The sequence below is a fragment of the Chiloscyllium plagiosum genome, chromosome 39 (assembly GCF_004010195.1).
Source record: "Chiloscyllium plagiosum isolate BGI_BamShark_2017 chromosome 39, ASM401019v2, whole genome shotgun sequence".
Lineage (NCBI taxonomy): Eukaryota > Metazoa > Chordata > Chondrichthyes > Orectolobiformes > Hemiscylliidae > Chiloscyllium > Chiloscyllium plagiosum.
Window position 1 is genome coordinate 8,940,759 of NC_057748.1, and position 17,950 is coordinate 8,958,708.

General features: G+C 42.7%; 1 protein-coding gene across 4 annotated transcripts in view; it reads right to left on the reverse strand.

Moving 5' to 3' along the window:
• The window catches only part of med25 (mediator complex subunit 25), a 42,950-nt gene that overhangs the window by 5,287 nt on the left and 19,713 nt on the right, over positions 1 to 17,950 (reverse strand). For 2 of the 4 annotated variants that reach the window (XM_043679666.1, XM_043679667.1), the window contains exons 11-19: positions 14,988 to 15,098; positions 14,445 to 14,530; positions 12,265 to 12,322; positions 10,687 to 10,794; positions 6,345 to 6,533; positions 5,669 to 5,773; positions 5,034 to 5,117; positions 3,531 to 3,707; positions 749 to 953 (exon numbers count right to left, since the gene is read on the reverse strand). In XM_043679666.1, coding sequence (XP_043535601.1) covers positions 749 to 953; positions 3,531 to 3,707; positions 5,034 to 5,117; positions 5,669 to 5,773; positions 6,345 to 6,533; positions 10,687 to 10,794; positions 12,265 to 12,322; positions 14,445 to 14,530; positions 14,988 to 15,098 — 1,123 coding nt within the window. The remainder of the gene's footprint in view (positions 1 to 748; positions 954 to 3,530; positions 3,708 to 5,033; positions 5,118 to 5,668; positions 5,774 to 6,344; positions 6,534 to 10,686; positions 10,795 to 12,264; positions 12,323 to 14,444; positions 14,531 to 14,987; positions 15,099 to 17,950) is intronic. The other 2 variants (XM_043679668.1, XM_043679669.1) reach the window with 2 other exon arrangements.

The following is a 17,950-nucleotide window of genomic DNA, read 5'->3' on the forward strand; positions in this document are numbered from 1 at the left end:
CTTCGATGAAATGAGATTTTTCCTTAAATATGTTTAACATAACAAAGCTTCCTAAAGAAGTCATAAAAGACATATAAAGCAAAGATACTGAGCCATACAGAGCCAAAAGCTTGGTCAAACAGATAAGTTTAAATGATATGATATTTAGAATTCCAAAAGATTTGGGAGACTCATTTAACGTGTGTCTCACAATTATCAATAGCAGAAGCTATCCAGATTCAGGCATACTGGAAATTATAATCCAATTTAAAAGAATCACGTTCTTTGGTTAAACTAGGAATTCTTTGTATAGAATTAGCCTCCCTTACTTGTGAACTGCTGGCAAAAAAACTCTCCCAGATGCCCTCCAAAAAGAGAAATGGAGTATCTCTTCCCACAAGTTGCTGATGATACCCTCATTTCCTGACTGCGTAGTCACAATTACTATTGGTGACTAAGAGGCCCTTCACCACTTTCTTTCATCCCATCACCAAGCCAATTCTACTGACACTTCTTTCCATGGTCCCATGCAAGTTGGTGGCCTCTGGGAAGACAGGAAAGCTTACTTGCATTCACTTTTTCTCACTAATACAATTTCTTATTGGACAAATGTATCTTTAGCATTACATCCGATGTCAAGAATTCAACAATTTATATTATGTCTAATAACATTCATCCTGATGGATTGTGATACTTTATTACTGACAAACAGACTTCCACTATCTGCACAACCAGTAATATTAACTGTTCGGACTTTGAATTTTCTTACCTTGCAAAGGTGGCCGTTGAGCCATCTGGTTGCCCCATGGTTGCCCAGGACCTTGGTGCATTAGCTGTTGCCCTTGCATCTGGAGTTGCTGTCCTGGAGGGTGATGGGACATCTGCTGACCCATGGACTGATGGGACAGCATTTGAGAGGCTTGCTGCTGGATATGGTGCATAGGCTGTTGAGGCTGTGGAACCCCACTCTGAGACTGAATCAAAAACGAAAATCATAGAATTATGAAAAGCAATTACAAAGCTAAAACATCTAGGCAAATCAAATATTCAAAACTGGCATGTGATGGTACATCTGGCAAGATAGGGCAGTTTGGAAGCATTTTTTGGGTTTTTAAACCAGCTCAGGGATGATGCATTGTAAAGAATATTAAAATTCATTTTCAGAATGTTGTTACGTTTCTGGTCTATTCCAGGACTCAATGTGTAAATGCACATTTCTGATCTGACTGTACAATAAATAGCAATGTACACAGACAAAAATTGAAGTTTTGGCAGTGTTGCTCATACATCTGAAAGTTCCTTCCAAACTCTTTCAGCTGATGTTAAGAACCTTGAAATGGCCCATCTTAAGTAGCTAGGTGTCACAGCTTGTCACTTCCTCAAAGTACCACAGACACCACCAATTAAGGCTAGTTATAGCAAGCCAAATTTCACCTGGTCAATTCCACAAGTAGCTGACCTTCCCACATCAAAAGACATCTGAATACGAAAGTATCCTGCATTTTAAGTCTCCCATCCTACCACTAGAGTACAAACAGGCGACCAGTCTCTTTGGATTGCGTGGGGTAGCACCATCACCAGTCTCAAACACTAAAAGATAAAGAGCTTAATCCCAGGTTAACAGCTGAAAACTGCCTTCAGAGTGCAGGCGGAGAACTGGAGCTATGATGGTGCAGCTCAGTTCTCAACACTAAATCCATGAGCTGCTTCATGAGTGTCAGAAGATCATCCAAACATTGAGTTCTGGAAATGTTGTATATGGAAACTTGAGTCATTAGTGTACTTCACTCTTGCCATTTGTTCAGATGGAAACTTAACAGCTTGGAAACTTGGAAAAGAGTGCCCTTAAACCAATACCCCATTTAATGGGGAAATCCCGCAATCAAAATTCAAAATCTACCATTCATCAGCATTTTTAAAAATGTGTGCATGTAGCGAAATTGTAACATTACAGGACCAACAATCCAAAGGCCTAGTTCTAGGGACCTGGGCTCAAGTCCCACCACGGCATCTAGTAGAAGTTAAATAACTAAAAATCTGGAATCGAAAACTAGCAATAGTGACCATGAAACAACTGACCATCTTAAATCCTGTCTGGATCACTAATGTCTTTCATGGGAGGAAATTTGCAATCCTTGCCTGATCTGGCTTACATGCAATTCCGGATTAGGCAATGTGGTCAACTCTTGAATGGCCCAATAGGCCACTCAGATCAAGCAATTAAGAATGGGCAACAAATGCTGACCCTGCCAGTATCATTCACATTCCACCAATAAATAAGTAACTAGGATGGATTTCATGCACAATTTAAATAATGGGTCTCCTCCACTCTGCACTGTACTGAAGAAATAGGCTTGGAATCCAGAGCAAATACAGAGACACAGTTTGCTGAGGGCACTGACAGCATTCTCTTGGTAACAATTAAATGGAAACTATAAATACCACCCCAAATCAGACTTAGCAACTACTTATCCTAACACTTAGTAGTTGCACCAAGCATCTCTTCAGCATGGTAAATGTATCATATCCAGATGCAAACAGCTGACTGAAACCGCTTGAAGATCAAACTGGGAGAACCTTGTAAAATCAGCAGGTACAGGGTAAACCAATACTTTCCAAAACCTTCTCCTACTGTGACCCCATGCAAAGATTTGAAAACTTTCACTGCCCCTCAGACAGGGTAGAGTAAGGGGCCAGAGTGTGTTAGGGCCTGTTAAACTAAGGGTGCAGCTGTTAATAACAGCTGCATGGCAGTCATTGTTCCCTCACAGGTTGGAACACCAAACTTTAAAATTGGGATCCGCACCTGGGGTTTCGACCACACTTAGGAAAGTCTTAGGGCAGCTACTTGCGTAACTACCCAAACTGTCAGATAGTATATTAGACATAACTCACTTGTAATGGACTCTTATGGCAACGCTATATAGTTAGAGACTGAAATAGATGTAGTGTCTTGTCACAGCAGCCAACTGGTGGGAATTGTTAACAGTAACTTGACATACATGGGATGAACAGTAACATCAATTCAAAACTTGTTGTATGGCCCTGTGCTGTGCATTTGTTGAAATTATGAAGGTAAATAATGGGAGAGATGGAGGCCATGAGAAAAAAAAAAAGAGACCACAAGAAAGACAGTCTGAGTTAGAGAGAGACCAGGAGAGCAAATCAATGGTTGCTAACACATGAATCAAAATATTGTCATGGCTGGAAATGTGAAATAAAGTAAATCGCTGGAAATACTCAGCAAGCAGGCATCTCTGACCTGTAATTTTACCTGGGATTCTCTCTTCATTGATGTTGCCTCACTAGCAATTTTGCCTAACTAGCAATGTTGTTAGCATTAGTTAACATTTGCTAAATGAGGGCAAGGTGAGACAGTCACATTTTCTGCTCTTTTCAGTTATGCACCAATATAGCAAAACCTTGCAACAATTAATATCCGACCTTAGAAAGAGTCTTGTAGCACATGGATTGAAAAAAAAAGCACAGTTGGAAACAGGAGGAGAAAGTGCATCAGAAAAGTGAATATTTGCACAGAAGATTACACTCACTGTTTGCTGACTGAGGAGCAGGCTGCGAAGCTGTGGGTTAGCCCCAGGGTTGGGTGGTCTGAGCAGGGGTCCGGTCTGCTGTGGAGCCGGAGGTGGATTCTGAGGAGGGCCACCTGACTGTTGCTGCTGTGTAACAGCCTGGGCTTGCTGCTGCGCTCTAAGCTGCATTTGCTGCTGCTGTTAGAGACAGAATAAAATTATAAGCAATACAAATTAAAATGCTACGGAGAGTGCACAAGTGGGGTGAAATGGAGTGGGCAGAACAGGTAGCAGGTGAAGAGGAAGAGCAGGCACAAAAGGTGCAGAGTGCGTGCACAATGCAGAGAGAGAGAGAGAGAGAGAGAGAGAGAGAAACAAACACAAGCAGTTGTATTAATAAGTCAATATCAAAAAGCATTTTAAGTTCAGGGTTTTCACATTTTCTGCAAAGGCTGTAAATTTTGTGACTTATGCATGATCAGATGTAATTTCATTGCACTTGCATGCCATCCTGTGTTCATAGTACTGAGATAAGTGACAACCAAAATTACAAAATGGCGAAAATCCGAGTGCTGTCAACAGCAGCATAGCAGAATCCAGAGCTCAGGGTGGCAAGCAAATCCAACCTGTGTTTGCCAGGCATAAAGTTGTAACCTGTTTCTCTGACAACTTATTTGACGATTCATACTAACTCATTCCTTGGGCTGGAAATGAAGTGGGATGAATGCAGGTGGTGATACTCAATAGGAAAAAGGGAAACTCTGATCCATTCCCATGATTATGTTTATCAATGGATTAACAGACTCATGTGCCTAGATGAACAGAATGGGACTAGGTTGTGTAAGAAACATTAAGGACCACTTGCAACAGGTGAACAAAGAAATTCTTGCATGTCTATTACCTCTCATCACAAAGATCTGCAAAATTAATGGTCACCCACGGTTCAGTTGTACGTCACCTCAAAAAACTCAGTTATAGTTTTACTCCAGAATTTGAGTATAAAATCAAGATGACACGAGTCCAGTAGAGAAACTGCCTGTGCTGCCCGGATGTGCTACTTGTCAGAGATGTTAATCCAAGGCTCAATTTTCCTTTCAGGTTGTTGTAAAAGATCCCATGTCTACCACCTTGAGGAACAGGACAGCTCTCCCTGGTTCTTGGCTAATACTTGTAAAAGTTCGAGCAAATTGGTGTTGCAGTGCAGAAAATCCAACAATGACTAAATGCCCAAAGCTGTGAGGTACTTTCAGGCATCCCCAGGTAATGGAAGATACTATACAAATGTTGTTATCAGTGAATCAAGTTTATTCCTTAGGTTTTATACAGTTTGTAAACACTGGAGTTCCTGACAATCATAAATGCAACAAAGCAGATTTAGTATTGACAGGCATGCCTCGCTCCAGACAGTTGCTCATTAAACAAGGGGGAATTTACACACAAGCTAAAGCTTCATCAAATATCAAATAAATGTGTATGTTTCCAGACAGCAAGAGAATAAAATGTAAAAGTACCCAGTACACTCACCAGATTCTGCTGCCGCTGTTGGTCATCCATTGTTGTAACTGTATGAACCTGAGGTATTGAGGTGGTCACTGGCTGACCTGGCATCTGCAAAGGTGGAGGAAAGTGACAAGATATCAGGGAGAGAAAATAAAAGCATTTTACACATATAAAAATATGTAAATTCTCATTTTTTTTCTCAAATAGATTAAGTACAGATCAAATCAATCACAATTTCTTTCGCCTTTGAGGATAGCGAGTCGATGGTTCACTCACTTATACAAGCTGCAAACGTCTACCACAAACTATATTCAGTCATTGATTCTACAAGCCCAAGAAACAAACCTGAACAAATTCGACACAATTAGAAAGGACCAGGAAGGAGAGGGAGTTTTATCTAGTTAAACTAAGTCCATAATCAGATTTGAACTTGTGTACTGAGTGAGCTAATCTCAGCCAAGACACTAACAGGCATCATCCCTGGATCAAATTGCTACACAATGACTTTTAGGAAGAGCATATACATGGATGTTGAACATCTAAAGGATTGGGTTTGACTGCGGTGCCTGCTCTGCCCAATTAGCCTGCAATTCTGTGTCAAGATTTGCAATACACTGTACCATTCAAAATATGATACAGGAATGTAGGATCAATCATACCTGTTGCTGCTGCACTCCTTGAGAGACTGGCATTGTTCCAGGCTTCTGCATAAATGCTGGGTTTGGAATAGACCCAGTGCCCAGTGGCTGTGTTCCACCCATTTGCTGCCAAATTTAAGAACATAATGATGACAAATAAATTTATTATCAAGCCTGAAACACTGTTACACAAGTGTGTAAAGTATAATTTACTTGTTGCCTTTCTTCCATTCTTAAGACTTAGAGTGAGGGGTTTTAATACTACATAATAAAAACAGAAATTAACAGTCTACTTACAGAAGAAAGTCAAGCATGACGGGAGTAGCATAATAAAATGAAATACTGACACCTCTTCTTAGTTTAGGAACTCATCCTATGGGTTGCAAAAATGAAGTCCAGATTTTCTTTCCACCTCCTAAAGAATATGTATGGGACCTCAGAACACATGACCCCAAACTAGTATGGACTAGTACACAAATTCAAGCCATCCACCCTTGCAGCAAGTTAAATGAATATGCTCATTCTACTATTCCAAGATAATGCAACAGCTCAAGACTTGCATGACTGGGTTAACATACATGAATGCACTAAGCACTCAGCTACAAGTAAACAAAATGGACGGGTACTCCTTTTAAAAAGGCATTGCCTAGGTTGAAAGATGAATCATTAACTAGAATTTTTAAATCAAACTGCTTACATTTCTCTGCTGTTCAATTTTCTGCTGTTGTGCTTTCTTGTGGTTGGTTATGACCAGTCGGATTCCATTCACAAAGCCACTCTGATCATTTGGGATCAAACCCATGAAGATTTTCTTCTTGGAGGAGTACAGCAGCATCAAGACACGGACCTCACAAGGAGCACTGTGTGGGAAATGGACACAGCCTGCCTGGAAGAAACAGTTCCAAAGTACACGGTCATTGCTGGATGGAATTCTGCATGGGGATGCATGTGGCTACTTCTAACCATTACGAAATAGATATATTACTTGCCTTTACTAAATCCTTAGCCTACAATTCCAACCTGTTACAGCACAGTGGCATTTCTATTCATGCATCTTTTATTCTTCAGTAGCTTCCCTTTTGGATCATAAAAACAAATCATGCTGGATATATTTAGGAGGCAGGCAGGCAATGTTTATATTTCAAAATGTCCTGCATCCACAGTGTTTTGCTTTTGCCTCATTCTATTCACTTGCTTTGGCAATAACCTTCCTCCTGTAATTGGTGCAATCTGCCCTCCCACCAGACCTCCAAAGTACACTGGGAGGAGAATTGTAAAGGGTCTTAACATTGGCATGGATCAATTGAGCTAAATGTTCAAAGTTTGTGCGAAGATTTGTAGCTCGGGTGCTCGTTGTTGTGGTTCTGTTCGCCGAGCTGGAAGTTTTTGTTGCAAACGTTTCGTCCCCTGGCTAGGCGACATCATCAGTGCTTGGGAGCCTCCTGCGAAGCGCTTCTTTGATGTTTCCTCCGGTGTTTATAGTGGTCTGTCCCTGCCGCTTCCGGTTGTCAGTTTCAGCTATCCGCTGTAATGGTTGGTATATTGGGTCCAGGTCGATGTGTTTGTTGATGGAGTTTGTGGATGAATGCCATGCCTCTAGGAATTCCCTGGCTGTTCTCTGTCTGGCTTGCCCTATGATAGTAGTGTTGTCCCAGTCGATTCATGTTGCTTGTTGTCTGTGAATGTGGCTACTAAGGATAGCTGGTCGTGTCGTTTCGACTGGGACAACACTACTATCGTAGGGCAAGCCAGACAGAGAACAGCCAGGGAATTCCTAGAGGCATGGCATTCATCCACAAACTCCATCAACAAACACATCGACCTGGACCCAATATACCAACCACTACAGCGGACAGCTGAAACTGACAACCGGAAGCAGCAGGGACAGACCACTATAAACAACGGAGGAAACATCAAAGAAGCGCTTCGCAGGAGGCTCCCAAGCACTGATGATGTCGCCTAGCCAGGGGACGAAATGTTTGCAACAAAAACTTCCAGCTCGGCGAACAGAACCACAACAATGAGCTAAATGTACAAAGCAGAAACAGGCTATTCTTTTCTAGGAGACAAATGCCACTGTTTAAAGATCAGGGGTCATCCACTGAAGTCAGATGAGGCAATTTGTTTTCCCCTCAGCAGGTCATTAATCTTCAAGATACTCTCTAAAGTAGAAATCACACAACACCAGGTTATAGTCCAACAGGTTTAATTGGAAGCACACTAGCTTTCGGAGTGACGCTCCTTCATCAGGTGATTGCGTCGCTCCGAAAGCTAGTGTACTTCCAATTAAACCTGTTGGACTATAACCTGGTGTTGTGTGATTTTTAACTTTGTACACCCCAGTCCAACACCGGCATCTCCAAATCATGACTACTCTCTAAAGTAGTGATGGAAGCAGAGTCTTTGAATATTTTTAAGACGAAGGGAAAAATTTAATTTGTCAATGGAATGAAAAGGTTATTAAGGATAGGATGGAATGTGAATTTGTAGTTACAATCAAATCAATCACGATCTTATTGAAAGGCTAGAGGGATCAAGTGACCTACTCTGCCCCATGTTTGTATGATCCCATCTATGCTCAGGAAAAATCAAGTAATTGTAAAATAATTTACAATAGAAGAGAGACAGTGGGTGTTCATTAAATGTTCATAATACATGATTAAAAAGGTCACATTCCACAATCAATACAATATACACCTGAAGTTTGATTTTGTAGTTATCGGACTGATCCCTCAAGCCTCCAGCCTTTCAGTTGATAGCAATTTTTCTTCTGCATAACTCCATTCTCTATTAGCAACATCATAGTCATTGCTCTGAATTCCTATTGCTCCAATTAAATCCTCATGTAATATTTTTTGTGGCATTTCATCCACACATCCTTAAAAGCATGTTAGTCACTGTGTCCTAATTCAACGTACCCTTTTCAGGGACTTCAAATACATTAAACTGCCTCAGTTTTCACTTCCTGTCACAACATGCATCTAAACTTGGCTTCATCTAATAACAGAGTTGAAAAATGTGGTGCTAGAAAAACACAGCAGGCCAGGCAGCATCCGAGGGGCAGGAGAATCGACGTTTCGGGCATGAGCCCTTCTTCAGGAATGAGGCTGGTGTGCCAAACGGGCGGAGGTAAAAGGTAGGGGGGAGGGAATTTGGGGGAGGGACGCTGGGAATATGATAGGTGGAAGGAGGTGATGGCGAGGGTGATAGGCCGGAGAGGGGGTGGGGGCAGGGGCGGAGAGGTCAGGAAGAAGGTTGCAGGTCAAGAGGGTGGTGCTGAATCAGAGGGTTGGGGTCAAGAGGGTGCCCCTTCTCCGGCCTATCACCCTCACCTCCTTCCACCTATCGTACTTCCAGCGCCCCTCCCCCCTACCTTTTATCTCAGCCCGCTTGGCACACCAGCTTCATTCCTGAAGAAGGGCTTATGTCCGAAACGGCGATTCTCCTGCTCCTCGGATGCTGCCTGGCCTGCTGCGTTTTTCCAGCACCACATTTTTCAACTCTGGTACTTCAGCATCTGCAGTCCTCACTTTCTCCTAGTTCATCGAATAACAACCTTCTTGTTCAGCTCCAACTTCCACTTCAATCTGAATCCTGTCCCTCATTATGAAACTGGATTCTTGACTGAGATTTTTCAACAAAACAACAACAAGCTCATACAGCACAGAAACAGACCCTTCGGTTCAGTTTGTCTGCATGGACCAGAAATCCCAGTCTGACCTAATCCCGTTTGCCAGCATTTGGCCTGTGTGGCCCTTGCTACTCACGTACCCATCCAGACACATTTTAAATGTTCTGATTGTATCCACCCCCACTACTTCCTCTGGCAACTCGTTCCATCCAAACAGCACACTCTGCATGAAAAGGTTACCCCTCTGGTCCTTTTTAAATCTTTCCCCTGTCACCTTAAACTTATGCCCTCTAGTTTTGGACTCCCATACCCTTGAAAAAGAAAAAAAAAACTTTTGGTACCACCCTATCCATGCCACTCAGGATTTTATAAATCTCTACAAGGTCACGCCTCAGCCTCCAAAACTCCAGGGGAAAGGGGCCAGCCTATTCAGCCTCTCTCTTCAACTTGAACCCTCCAGTCCTACCAACATCCTTGCAAATCTTTGCTGCACCCTCTCTAGTTGAATAATATTCTTCCTATAGAAGGGCAACCAGAACTGTATGCAATATTCTAAGAGGGGCTGGATGTATGTTTGCTCACTGAGCTGGAAGGTTAATTTCCAGACGTTTCATCATCCTAAGTAACATCTTCAGCAGGCCTCCAAGCGAAGCATTGCTGATAATTCCTGCTTTCTATTTATATGTTTAGGTTGGTGATGTCATTTCCTGTTCTTTTTCTCAGGAGGTGGTAGATGGGGGTCTAACTCGATGTGTTTGTTGATAGAGTTCTGGTTGGAATGCCATGCTTCTAGGAATTCTCGTGCATGTCCCTGTTTGGCTGGTCCAGGATGGATGTGTTGTCCCAGTCAACGTGGTATCCTTCCTTATCTGTACGTAAGGATACTAGTGAGAGAGGGTCATGTCGTTTTGTGGCTAGTTGATGGCCAAACCCCTTTCTGGTACTTACAAAACCATTGGCCATCAGTTGATGGCCTGAAGAAGGGCTAATGACCGAAACGTCGATTCTCCTGTTCCCTAGATGCTGCCTGATCTGCTGCGTTTTTCCAGCAACATATTTCATCTCTATCAACAAACACCAAGTTAGACCCAATCTACCATCCCCTGAGAAAACGAACAGAAAATGACATCACCAACCCAAACATATAAACAGAAAGCAGGAATTATTAGCAGTGCTTTGCTTGGAGGGCCACTGAAGGAGTTACCTAGTAGGGTGACGAAACATCTGGAAATGAATCTTCCAGCTCAGTGAGCAAGCCTACATCCAGAACCTCAATCTGAGCTACAAATCTTCTCAAAATTCTTACTGAGGCCTCACCAATGTCCTGCACAGCCGCACAATGATGTCCAAACTCCCATGTGTCACTCAAGAATCAATGAATTTAGGAGAACCCCTTTCTGGTACTTACAAAACCATTGGCCATGATCCGATACAGTCCCTTTAATGACTCCAAATCCTTGTTTGTGAACTGAAACTGGACCATGCGAGAATTACGGAATAAATGTCCAAGTGTTGTCTAGATAGTATCAAAAGAAAAGACAAGAACAAAGACAATTAATACAGAAAATTAGAACCTTTTAAGAAGTTCTTTCCCTCACTACCCTCCTTGCCCCCAATTATTCCATAATATTTTTCTCCACCACCTTGGATGAAGCTACATTATTTGCATTTGATGGTCATTGCTGCTTATACAATAATTCACGAGCAGGAGAAAACAGCTTTGGATGGATGGGGAGTATCAAGTCGTGATACTGTAACCATTCTGAGAATGGGGAAAGCTCGACAGGCTGGTTGATCTTATGCTGTCTATCAATTTTACATGCTTGGAAAACAGATAGACATTTGCTGTGGTTCTGTTCGCCGAGCTGGAAGTTATTGTTGCAAACGTTTCGTCCCCTATCTAGGTGACATCCTCAGTGCTTGGGAGCCTCCTGTGAAGCGCTTCTGTGGTGTTTCCTCCGGCATTTATAGTGGCCTGTCCCTGCCGTCAGTTTCAGCTGTCCGCTGTAGTGGCCGGTATATTGGGTCCAGGTCGATGTGTTTCTTGATGGAGTTTGTGGATGAGTGCCATGCTTCTAGGAATTCCCTGGCTGTTCTTTGTTTCGCTTGCCCTATAATGGTAGTGTTGTCTTAGTCAAATTCATGTTGCTTGTCGTCTGCGTGTGGGGCTACTAGGGATAGCTGGTTGTGTCGTTTCGTGGGTAGTTGATGTTCGTGGATGCGGATCGTTAGCTGTCTTCCGGTTTGTCCTATATAGTGTTTTGTGCAGTCCTTGCATGGGATTTTGTACACTACATTAGTTTTGCTCATGCTAGGTATCGGGTCCTTAGTTTTGGTGAGTTGTTGTCTGAGAGTGGCCACTATAAACACCACAGAAGCGCTTCACAGGAGGCTCCCAAGCACTGAGGATGTCACCTAGACAGGGGACGAAACGTTTGCAACAAAAACTTCCAACTCGGCGAACAGAACCACAGCAACGAGCACCCGAGCTACAAATCTTCTCACAAACTTTGAGATAGACATTTCCTTATGGTCAGTGCATAATCACCAAAACATTTACACACAAAGAATGTTCTAATTTTACTGTCCCCTGATGTTGTAGCACGTGACAAGGAGATTTCTGCAAGCATGGCTGAGGTAAACAGAAGATCTAATTTTCCATCCATCCACAAAGTGCTTTATTTTTGTTTGATGACTCTCTATTCATAAAACATCTGCAAGTCAGATATGCAGGGAGCAGCAGATGACAAACAGGCAGAGAAAGGAAGGACTGGAAACAGATCAAATGCAAAGTATCAACTCTTCTGACTACAGAAAATATATCCACATATTGCAGTAATTGGATTTCCTCTACATTGTTTGCTCACCTAACTTTTGCATTCCTGCACACACCTTAGCACTGTCTGCCATCAAATTCTTTCAAATGACCAGCCGGTGATCAACGTGTTCCATTCAAATCTGGAAAATCCAATCCTCACTTACTTACCAATAACTGTTGAGGAATGAGCTGCATGATAAGTTTCTGAGGCCACTGGTCTGTCTTTCTGTAGAGAAATTGGGTAGAGATAAAAAGACGTTGGTGGCGGGGGGAAGAAGGAAATAAAAACTCCTGTAAAGCAGTCTACTGCCATCAACCAGTTTTCAATTTATTTTGTTTTTACAGTCAGCCAGACCTTGCTAAAAAGAGCAATTTAAAATTGACAAATAGGAAGAAGGAACTCATTGGTCAGAGACTTTGTAAATTTTATTTTGAAATAGTCAGCTCCTGCCGATGCAGTGAATCAGGAAGTCAGTGTTAAAAATGTCATTGCCTTCTGCTCACTACCCGATTTTCCACTTTACCCACTACACCTCATCACTTTTTCCCCTTCTGGCACGGAGCAGCAAGTGAGATAGTGAGGGGTCATGGATTGGGAGCAGGGTGCTGAGAAAGATGACAAGAGGAGCAGGGAAAGAGAGATGAGCAGGATGGTGAGACAAATTAGGAATGGAGCAACAATATACAGGAATCCAAAACACAGTCTCAAGTTGAGTGCATCACTGGAAAGTGATACTTATTCTTTCTTTAAAAAAAAGAGAGATGGTGATAGAACGGTAGGAAAGATTACCAAGGGTGATGATGAGACAAAGTAGCTTTTAAAGAAAATGACACCAATGGCACGGATTGTTTTACAGCAAGTGCGCCCCCTGCAGCTGCAGTGCAGTAAACACAGTTTTTAGAAACCAAATAGACAGTAAGGATGCACACAAAAGAAAAGTCATAAAATGTTAGAAATACACAGCTGTGTTGATATTGAAGATTAAATAGGTTGACGTTGGAGGCAAGATGTTTTACTGACATGTACCTTCACTCAAAATGCTAACACCTTCAGTCTGCTGCATATATCCAGGACTTTTCCCTTTTATTAAACCTGGATGATATTATTTTAAATATACTTTCTGATCAAACAAGGCTGATTAAATTATCTGAAAGGAGATTTTCAGTCAGTGTACTAAGAATTTAAAATTTTAGCAGACAGTCTTGACGCTTCAATTTTAAGAACTGCAGTTTCTACTCTGAATCTCAGCCTCTCTTACAAATCAGTTATGTTTGTGAGATCATTGATGCCATCGTACAGAAATAATGAAAGATCAACACAGAGGCTTCTGATACAAGTTTTAGCAACTTAAACTCTCTGAAGACATATTGGATATGGAAGCTTTGCAGTATCAAGGGGGTGATGATTTTAAGATCTGCCCTTTTAAGGTACATATGAAAGATCCCAGTGCACTCTTTCAGGGAGAGCAGGCAAGTTCTTGGTGTATTTATGTATTCCTCCATCAATAATTCATTTATTCATCACTACTCAGAAGAACATATTGCAGACAAATTGACAGCCTTGTTTCACAAATTACAACGGTGAATCCACTTAGAAAAGTGCTCCATTAGCTGCAAAACATTTTGGGAGGATAGAAGCCTTGAAAACACTTACATTTTATTCTTTTACTGAATCAAACAGATTGGAGGTTTCATTCCCAAGTCTGCGCTAGATCGGAGTTAGATTAGATTACATTCCCTACAGTATGGAAACGAGCCCCTCAGCCCAACAGGTCCACACCGACCCTCCGAAGAGTAACTCACCCAGACCCATTCCCGTACCCTATATTTAAACTTGACTAATGTACCTAACATTATGGGCAATTTAGCATGGCCAATTCACCTGACCAGCACATCTTTGGATTGTGGGAGGAAACCAGAGCACCCAGAGGAAACCCACACAGACACAGGGAGAATGTGCAAATTCCACACAGACAGTCACCCGAGGCGGGTGATTGAACCCAGGTCCCTGGTGCTGTGAAGCAGTAGTGCTCACCACTGAGCCACCATGCCGCCTCAGGGCAATACCAATAATAGTTACAGAATTTCAAGTGCAAAGAAAGAGTGCAGTGAGTGCTTGTGTGAAAATTGGACAAGGAAAAAACTGCACTCAGCTATGAGGTCCATCTATGCAGAATAGCAAATCTTGCCATCAGCTTAGATGGGCATTTGGTCGAGCTACTAAAAGAGTTATGAATACCCAAAGAACTTCATTCCAAAAAAATTCCAGTGTGAAACGAGGAAAAAGCATGCTTATTTTTTCAATGCAATCTGACTTTTAAACAACATTTTTCTGCTCTCATACTTACAGGTTCTCCCCTGGGGTAACATACACCTGGCAAGGAAGTGATCGTGTCAGTTTTGCGTTCAAGTCCACCGATGCAGGTTTGGGTTTCTAGGAAAGTTGCGGCGCAAAAGAAATTCAAGTAGGGAACTTTCAAAGTCTTGAATGTTATAACTCCAAAAATAGTCAATGACAATGGCTACAGTATTTTTAACTATCACTGTAAAAGAACATTTCAGCAACACCAAGTGATCGTGTAATGGAACTTCAAGCTGATTATAAAAAACTGCAGATGCTGGAAATCAAAAACTGCAGATACTGACAGACCTGCTGAGTTTTTCCAGCAATTTCTGTTTTGTGTGTAATTATATATTTCACCTTTTCAAAATATTTTCTTTGCTGGGTGGTAAGAGAAGTTTCTAGTAATTGAATTACAAAGCTCATCATGTCTTTGTTAGATACTTTAATACCTCCTTTATATTTATGATGGAGTTAGTTCTCCTTTAAATTTGCTCACTCCTCTGGCATCACTATCAGTCAAAAATAAACAAAGCCAGATATATCTCACCTCCTGCCACTCCAAGACCCCACTCCATGCTAGGATCTTATTGGCCACTGAGCTAGGTGCCACAGTAACTCCAACCACATTTCCAGCGCTGGCTCCAACACCTACAGTCTGCTGAAAGAACAGAGGACAAGTGCACACTGAATATGTAGTAACCCTGAGCACCAAGCTGCACCCCGTAGCCACCCATTCCCATTGCAACAGTACAATACTGCTTTCCTTTTCTGCTAAAGTTACTGACATTGAACAGGTCTGGTTGTAGCTCTTCCTTACTCTAGACCCAAACATCAGTGTGTATGTGAAAGTGGCTGAGGTAGTTGGTTAGCTTGCTGATCTGCTGGGTTATCGTGCAGACGTTCATTACCATACTGAGTAACATCATCAGTGCAACTTCCGTGAACTGTTGTTGGTCCATCCCGCTTGGTTTTTTAAATGTGGTCCAGTCTGTTGAGGAGTGTGTCACAGCCAGGTCTTCTCTGCAGCAGTTTGTACACCAGGTCTGTGAGTCTGTTGATGGCCTTTTTTGGTAATGAAATGATAATCTAGCAGCTTGACAACTAACCAACTACCTCATCCACAACCCGAGCTACAGATCTTCCAGAAAACCTGAAAGTGGTGTCAGCAGTTTAGTTGTGAACAGGTGGAGAGCATCATGAAAAAGTCTGCTCCTGCATCCAAAGAAAACCTGTCAAAGTTAACTTTAATTGTATGATGTGGTAATATTACCAGACAAGTAATCCAGGACCCTGGACCAAATTCTCCAGACACAAATTCAAATCCCAAAGTTAGCTAGAAGAACTTAAATTCAATTAGTAAACTTAGTCTCATTGATAATAAGCATTGTAGAACCCGATTTACTAGTATTCTTCAGCAGAAGAAACAGATTATTTGTGTAGTCAGCACACAACTCAATAAAGGGGAAGCCCAGCATATTAGTGCACAAGACAAAGATGTATTTCAGCCAAAAATGTTGAATGGATGATCCACCTCAGCCTCCTCCTGAAGTCCTGTATCAGATGTCAATCTTTAACTAATTCATTTCACTGCACATGTCAATAAACAACCGAAGACTCTGGACAGAGTCAGAGGTGTATAAAGTATGAAAACACACCCTTCAGTCCAAGCCAACGATGTGCCCAAACTAAACTAGCCCCCTGGTGCTCACCTTGCACCCTACCAAACTTCACATAAACCAAATCATTTCGACATTTCTACCAACTCCAAATGGACCCCACCACCAGCGATATATTTCCCTCCCCACCCCTTTCTGCCTTTCGCAACGACCGTTCCCTCCATGACTACGTGGTCAGGTCCACACCCCCCTACAACCCACCCTCCAGTCCTGCCACTGCAGGAATTGCAAAACCTGCGCCCACACCTCCATCCAAGGCCCTCAAGGAGCCTTCCACATCCAAAGTTTTTCCTGCGTATCCACCAATATCATTTATTGTATCCGTTGCTCCGGATGCAGTCTCCTCTACATTGGGGAGACTGGATGCCTCCTAGCAGAGCGCTTTAGGGAACATCTCTGGGACACCCGCACCAATCAACCACACTGCCCTGTGGCCCAACATTTCAACTCTCCCTCCCACTCAGCCGAGGACATGGAGGTCCTTGGCCTCCTTCACCACCACTCACTCACCACCCGAGGCCTGGAGGAAGAATGCCTCATCTTCTGCCTCAGAACACTTCAACCCCAGGGCATCAATGTGGACTTCACCAGTTTCCACATTTCCCCTTCCCCCACCTCACCACCGTCCCCATGACATGTCCTACTAGCCTATCTTCTTTTCCACCTAACCACTCCACCCTCCTCTCTGACCCATCACCTTCATCCCACCCCCACTCACCTATTGTACTCTCATTTATCTCTCCACCCTTCAGGCACTCTGCCTATATTCCTGATGAAGGGCTTTTGCCCGAAACATCGCTTTTACTGCTCCTTGGATGCTGCCTGAACTGTGCTTTTCCAACACCACTCTACTCCAGAGTCTGGTTTTCAGCATCTGCAGTCCTTGTTTTTACCTAGCCCCACTTGCCTGCATTTGGCCAATATAATCTCCAATCCTTTCCCATTCATATAATTATCCAAATGTCTTTTAAACTTTGTAACCGTACCTGCATCCAGCACTTACTTTGGCAATTTGTTCCACATACGAACCACTGTAAAATATAAAGCTGTCCCTCATGCCCTTTTTAAAACTTGCTCCTCTCACCTTAAAATATGCCCAGTAGTTGGGCAGCACGGTGGCACAGTGGTTAGCACTGCTGCCCCTCAGCGCCGGAAACCTGGGTTCAATTCCCGCCTCAGGCAACTGACTGTGTGGAGTTTGCACATTCTCCCCGTGTCTGTGTGGGTTTCTCCGGGTGCTCCAGTTTCCTCCCACAGTCCAAAGATGTGCAGGTCAGGTGAATTGGCCATGCTAAATTGCCCGTATAGGTAAGGGGTAAATGTAGGGGTATGGGTGGGTTGCGCTTCGGCAGGTCGGTGTGGACTTGTTGGGACGAAGGGCCTGTTTCCACACTGTAATGTAATGTAATCTAATCAAAGGAGTAAGTAATGAAGGCAAGCATGCTAAACGTCTTCTTAACCACCCTGTCGACCTGTGATGCAAATTATGTAATGAACCCCGAGGTCTCTCTGTTCTACACTAAAACCAGGGCCCCACCATTAAATGTATAAGTCCTGTCCTTATTTGTTTTACCAAAATGCAATATCTTGCATTTATCCAAGTTAAACTTCATCTGCTGCTACAAAGATCTCTGTAATCTTAGATAACTTTCTTTACTGTCCACTTGAAGACCAATTTTGGGGTTATCTGCAACCTTACTAACCATGCTTCCTATATTCTCACCCAAATCGTTTATATAAATGACAAACAAAAGTACCGGTTGTTGTGGAACACTGGCGGTCACAGGCCTCTAGTCTGAAAAACAACCCTCCACCCCACACGATCAACCAATTG